General features: G+C 37.2%; 1 protein-coding gene across 3 annotated transcripts in view; it reads right to left on the reverse strand.

Moving 5' to 3' along the window:
• Nucleotides 1-7,187, reverse strand: part of PHLDB2 (pleckstrin homology like domain family B member 2) — a 141,136-nt gene that overhangs the window by 23,478 nt on the left and 110,471 nt on the right. For all 3 annotated transcript variants that reach the window (XM_042868341.1, XM_042868340.1, XM_042868339.1), the window contains 3 exons: nucleotides 1,808-1,963; nucleotides 907-1,017; nucleotides 579-668 (listed from right to left, as the gene is read on the reverse strand). In XM_042868341.1, the coding sequence (XP_042724275.1) occupies nucleotides 579-668; nucleotides 907-1,017; nucleotides 1,808-1,963 (357 nt within the window). The remainder of the gene's footprint in view (nucleotides 1-578; nucleotides 669-906; nucleotides 1,018-1,807; nucleotides 1,964-7,187) is intronic.

Genomic DNA, 7,187 nt, shown 5'->3' on the forward strand with positions numbered 1-7,187 from the left:
GAGACTCACCCAAACTAACTCGAATATTCAGCAAAAACTTACTCTAACTATTCACCACCTTTAAATAAATAACTTAATAAATACATTAAGACCACAATAGCATGAAGTCTTTAATTCAATGTTGTTGTTTTTTTTTTAAAGATCAAAACGCGCACTTATCATGCATTTTTGAAGAGCCTTAAAATAGAAGTGAGTATAGTGAGAAAACCTGTGATAAAATTGAGAGCGCAAACATAAAGACTATAATGTATTGGTGCTTGAACAGTTATCCCCAGACCTCATTTTTCTTCATTTCAATGAAGTTTAATTGTCCATTTTGAGAAACTTAGACACTTCACATACACACAAAAATGTCCATTTTTCCAGGACAAGAGTTTAAATGGAGACCAAACAAATCTGGGAAAATGTCAGAGCAGTTATTTTTGTTCTGCTACGCATTTGGTCTTCCACGAATAGCTTTACAAATTAATTTCATCATATCCAACAAAACCGTATAAATAGGACTTCACTAAATCCTTTTGCATGAAGAGTTATTAAAAGTTACTTGTGGTAAAGTAATAGGCAGTTAAACTGTTTACCTCTTTTAGACTATTGGGACTGACAGGAAATCCTTTTCCTCCAGAAAGTGCGGAATACTTCTTTTCCAGATTACAGAGATTCTCTTTTTCCTGTTAATAACAGAAATAAAGTTTTTTTATTTCTGTTATAAATTAAATAGCAATGTAATGAAAATAAATGTGGAGGGGCAGCGCTGAGCTCTGCTCTGTGTGACAGCGACAGGGCCCAAGGGAATGGCATGGAGCTGTGTCAGAAGAAGCAGAGAAAGTTTTCTCAGATTCTGTGTTCTTTTATTATATGAAATGCTCTTTCACTATGCATTAAAAATACCTGAAAGACAATACTTACCCTCTGCAGCATCATTATTAGGTTATTTTTCTCTTTTACAAAATGATCTTGTTCTCTTTGTGCTTGTTGGACAATATGATTAGCTTGTTTTTTGAGAGCAGAAATCTTTTCCTAATAGGAAAAAAAATACATGTATCACCTTTTATATATTTCATTTTCAAAGCACAAGACAGCCAACTGCAAGGATAATATTCATAATACCTCATTCACTCATAAGAAATGTATATGAAGTATTAGGAAAAGAAGCTACAAAACAGCTCATTCCTTCTCTGAAGGAGAAGAATTAAACAAGATTTAGACAGCAAAGAGAATTTCTTCAAGATACAAAACAAAAGAACAACAGCGTATATTCTTAGATAACATGGTGACTAATGTCTCTGTACTGAAAGTAAATGGATTGGAAATGGAACTTCCGATCTATGAAAAATTCATATTTAATTAGTTCAAATAGCTTCTTTACAATTGATTTTAAAAATTACAATTTTTTCTTAATTAAGTGTCCTATTATGATTTAATAATTTTAAATCCTATTATATCATTTAATATCAATCATCAAGAAAAAATAACTGCAGTTTTGTCCACAGAAAATGAACCACCTTGCTTAATAATGAGAGAACAATACTTTAGTACCTTTTGTTCAAAATTTAAGGGTTTCGTTTTCATATTTTCATGCAAATATGCAAAGAAGGCATTGAATGTTATCAATTTATTTCCTTTTTGAGAAGCACCTGATTCAGTATGTGTTACAACATCAGCAGGACATCAGTTTAGCCCTGCTGCAAAACCTTTCTCAAAGAGAAAAATTTTGTATTATTTCTTGCGACTACAACTTGACATCTGTATTTCATCTCCTTTACACACAGCAACAAAGAACAAATGGATTGAGTATTAGTGCTCTTACCTTTCTACTGACAATGCTACGCTGATATTCAGCTACTTCACGCAGGAGCTGTTGCGTCAGATTTTCTTTCTCTTCATCTAACCTGCTTTCATGTTCAAGCTGCTGGAATTCCAAATCTTCAAAGTGTTTGCTTTCTATGTCCAATAGATCAGCGTCCTTAAGCCAAAAAAAAAGAAGAAAAAAAAAAAAAAAGAAAAAAGAAAAAAGTGACATTTCATTCATTGACAACGGAGTAAACAGACTTACGTATAGGAAAAATATCACAGAAATACTGTTTTAGACTGTATTTCAGGCAACAGGTTCAGAAGCTCAATACTTTTAATTACCTACTGTCATAAGAGAACAAATAGGGCTAATTGCTATTTTAATGAAGCTCTCTCCGTTACTCCTAGTGTCCCCCCCACTGAAAATGACAGCTGTATTGTAAATGAGTTGTCTTTCAATGTTTACAGGAGGATGAAGCCTCTGTTGCATGGCAGCTAGGCTACAGTGCTACCAAAATGCAAATCAATTCCTTGAGGTTGCCACATGCCAAACTGATCCCAGCATCTGCTCATCAACCAAAAAAAAAAAACAAAAAAAAAAACAACCCAGGAAGTATCATCCAAGTTGATGAACTTGAGAACTGCATGCTGAACTAACTAAGCATGGCAATACACATTCAAACGAAGGAGCCTGGACACCACTTAGAATTTTCTCAAGTCTAGCCCAAGCCCTCCTACTGTTTTTCAGTAACAGACATACAAATAAGAGGAAAAACAAAGTGTAGCTGTATCCTATGTACACTGCCATCCCACGAGCAGTACTGTCCATATATGCAGGTTGTGCAGCCAGTGGCTGCATAAGGACCACTGAATTGCAGCAATCTCTCCCTATACAAAAACACAAATAAGAGCTGTCCTCACACACACAGACGCTAGTCAGTAGGTGTATTGCTTCACAAATGGCATCAAACCAATTGCATGCATTGCAATGGATGAATGCCAGATTTCTTTAAGAGGCTGAATGCTGCAAGAGACCCAAGAAATAAGAACGAATTTGCCTTTCACTTACAGAGGATGAGACAAAACTTTCAGTGCTTTTCAGCACAAGAACTGAGTAACAATCTTTCTTGCGAAATATCTGTGTATTCATAACATAAATCCCTGCTTCCAGATTTCTGAAGAAAAAAGAATTTTTAATAACCACAGTATTATTAAATATTAAAGCTCTCTAAAATAGAGACATTGTACATAATTTGATACAGGTTTTTATATATAACCTTAACAATTTTTACTGTAGAAAATTGCAAGCTCAGTCCTTTTCTCATTTCAACCTAAGGCAAAGAATAGTGAGTGACTGATGATGTGCACAGAAGTCTTCACAAAGGCTTTTAAAAACCAGCTTTCAATTCATCAAGCAAGATGCAAAAGCTCATGAATTCAAAAAACTATATAAAATATCAACATATTCTCATTATTTTCCAAAGATGTGCTTTTCACTTGAAGTAGATAACAGAGAGATCCAAAGTAAAGACATGGGCTACAAATGACAAGAAAGCAGTTGCTTCCAGTACAGAATCACCTCATTCACACCTGCCATCCACCTTCAGTTTTTAAAATAAATGGAAGGGCCTCGATGAGGTATGAAAATCAGGAAGTTCAGGCTACTTGGTAACAAATGAATTGTTACTTGGACAGAAGATGAGACAGATTCCAGAGAAGGCAACTGACAGCCAGAAGGCTGCATAGGATTTTAGAACAATTGTTCTCATTGTAGGTAATGACTTCCTGAGCGAAGAGGAGAGTACCTCCACTCCTGCCCCTTTTACTACAACAAACTTACATTAAAATACTGTAACTTAAAAAACTCTTAAGAAACCACAAACATGATGCTTCTATATTGGACTTTGAAATCACAGACTTCTCCAGCATTACTACTGCTTGTCGTGGCACTGGACAAAATTCAGTGGCAGAGTACCAAGTCCTTCCATCCAGAGTCCCCCAAAATCTGTAAAAATTAGATTTTTCTCTGAATAGTTACTTATTTCTTAGCAACCGACACTGTATTTTCAGATCTTTGCAGCAATCTAGGCATCTAGTCTCATCCTCCATTTATGCATAATAAATACATATAAGTGCATAAATGCATTATGGAAATAAGTTTTACATAAGCCATCAGAAAGATTACTGCTTTCCCTGACTGCCTTCTAGAAACCCTCAGGTTTCATCAGGCTTTAATGAAGTGTTCCCCCTGTCCAGCACAAAAGGTGCATGTCTGTGACAGGCACTGGGAAGCAACCCACCAGTCAATAGTCTACACAGATGTTGTTAACTGCCTGCTTCCCATCTCAGCCCAAACTCCAGATCCACACCATGGTCAGATGCTACAAGGAAATACGCTTCTGGCAATAGAATACCACAACATACGGTCCCTCAAGTTTAAGTATTTAATTCTATACTCCCTATTCTTAGGGGAGATTTTTTTTTCTATTTTGGATAGAATGCTTATGAAAAAGTCCTAACTTTTCTCACCCTTGATATCACAATACTGTGCACTTCAGTGCAGTGAAAACTTCAGTGAAAACTTCTACTACTTCAAGCACAGCAGCCTCAGCTAACTCCCACTACAACTGGCATAGAATAATATGCAACAGAAACAATTTTGCATCAAACTGCACCCCACATTTCAAGTTTTGTCCCACTCTCAAATCCAAAATTGATATTAAGCCAGCCTGAGTGAAAAAAAAAAACAACAACCCAAAAACAAAACAAAACAAAACAAAAAAATCAAAGAATCATGGAATACCTTGAGTTGGAAGGGACCCATAAGGATCAAGTCCAATTCCTGATATATATAACAAAACAGATTTCTAGAAGCCTCTTGGTAGTCAATAGTGGAAAAGGATTTACTACCATCCCATAACTATAAGATTGCAATTTCTCTTGAATTAACACGTCAAGTAAGTCACTCACTCTGAAAGTAATATCTTTCCATAGAAATTACAACTGATACAAAGTGTACAAGAACACTATTTGACAGAGCAAACTCTTGGCTACAAAACACTATTTTTCAACAGAATCTCCACAATTATGCATTTTTGCTAGCGATCAATAAGAGACTGCACAACATGCTAGAAAAGTCTGCACAAGCAGAGGTGACTCGTTTCACAGCTGCTGCAATGGTGACCTTGCCAGGAAAATGATACCCATGTTACATCTTTGATTGGCCCAAACAGATGGAAGTCAGAAGGCGCCAAATTCAGACTACATGGTGCGTGTGGTAGGACAGTCCAGCCAAGACTGGTGATGCGCTCCACAGTCTTCCATTTGGGGCGTGATGTTATCATGTTGCAGGAGAAAGGCTGTCTTCTCAGGTTTGAGTTTGCAAGTTCAAGCCTTCAGCTTAGTCAGCACTACAACATAGCTGTCAAAGTTGATGGTCTGCCCAGGTTCCAGGAAATCCAGAAGCATCCAGAAGACTGAAAAGCTGTGCGGAGTAAAAGTATCTGGGGGTATTAGTCAACAGATGGCAGAACATTAGTCAGTTGTGTGTCAAGATGGCCATGAAGGCCAATGGCATCTTGGCGCGTATCAGAAATAGTGTTGCCAGCAGGAGCAGGAAGGTGATCATCTCTCTGTACTTGGTACTGGTGAGGCCACCTTGAGTACTATGTTCAGTTTTGGGCCCCTCAGTACAAGACACTGAGGCCCTAGAGAAAGTGTCCAGAGAAAGGCAGCAAAGTTGATGAAGGGTCTGGAGCACAAGTCTTATAGGGAGTGGCTGAGGGAACTGGGATTGTTTGGTTTGGAGGAGACTCGGGAAGAGACTTTATTGTTCTCTAAAACTCCCTGAAAGGAGGTTGTGGTGAAGTGGTGGTTGATCTCTTCTCCCAGGCAACAGCAACAGGACAAGACAGAATGGCTTTGAGTTGCGTCAGTGGAGGGTTAGGTTGGATATCAGGAAAAGCTCTTATCTGAGAGAATGGTGAGGCATTGGAACAAGCTGCCCAGGGAAAAGAGCAGAAGTGGCACTTAAGGACATTGTTTAGTGGGCATGGTCGTGACTAAATATTGGACTAGGTGATCTAGCAGTCTTTTCTAACCTTAACGATTCCATGATTCTTATCACAAAAAGACAGTGCACATCATTTTACCTACTGAGGGCTTCATCTTGAACTTTTTCACATGCCACAACTTCACCGGCTGCCAACTTGACTCCTACTCATAGTGATAACACCAGATCTCATCATCTCATCACCAGTAATGATGTAATCCAGGAAACTGTCACATTCAGCCTTGTATTCATTCAGTAGGTCCTGACAAGCTCATATACACCTCTTTCTGTTCCTGTGTGAGCATTTAAAGTTATTTCCAGTATTCCAGTGTTGCTACCATTTCCAACATTTTGAAGCCCATATTCAATTCCATACATAGTTCCTTGGTTGTAATCTGCCAATTCAAGCAGATGAACTGACAAAGATGCTGTTCATTTTGTATGTGACAGCTGTGCATGGACATCTGGAACATGGCTTGTCCTTCACACTACTGTTGCCACTGCTGAAACACACCACCCACTGCCTCACTGTGTTACACCCACTTTTGGTCTCCAGAAGTACTAAGCAAGTGCAGATGAACATCAATGGTTGCAATTTTTTCCACACTGAGGAATTCAGTGACACACCTTTCTTCACCCACATTTCCATGTCAGGTGTTGTTTTGCCAGAGTGCCCCTCTGCTGCCATCTGTTGCACAGCAACAACATGAGAGGGAGTATTTATGGGAAGGTTCAACTTCTGCTATACCACCAATATCCATCTCTGACATCATGGGCCAATATAATAAAAGAGGAAGCATTACTTTCTGAGCAGCCCTCATAAATGACTGCACAGGAAAGGATTTCCTTTAAAACTTATGAGTTACTCTCTAAGGTTTCTTTTTCATTTGCTTTTTTTTGTTGGTTTTTTTTTTTGTTTGTTTTTGTTTTTAAACATAACATTAAAAAATCCTTATATGTCTCAAAGGCAGTAAACAAACAGTTACTACAGAAGAATTTAAACTTGTGTTTTCTGAAGTTGGACTTCTTTACTTCAGGCTCCTTGAAAAACAAAACAAAATTCTACAAATAAAACAATCTAATTATTATACATTTTTTTTAAAAGTGTTGAGAATATTTTCTATAAAACAAAAGATTTTTTATGGTCACTGCTATGAAAAATCTTATTACTGGTACAAAAACGCTCAGCTCAGAAAAGAAAAATAAAAACCAAAAGTTTCATTTTCAGATGTTATCTTGAACTCACAATATTGAAGCTTTGGATTGAAGCTCCCCCTGTTATATATATAGTTTGTGTATATATATCTATATATCTATATATCTATATATCTATATATCTATATAT

Source organism: Lagopus leucura, unplaced genomic scaffold, assembly GCF_019238085.1.
Source record: "Lagopus leucura isolate 7727_CA_CO unplaced genomic scaffold, USGS_WTPT01 Super-Scaffold_100001, whole genome shotgun sequence".
NCBI classification, from domain to species: Eukaryota; Metazoa; Chordata; class Aves; order Galliformes; family Phasianidae; genus Lagopus; species Lagopus leucura.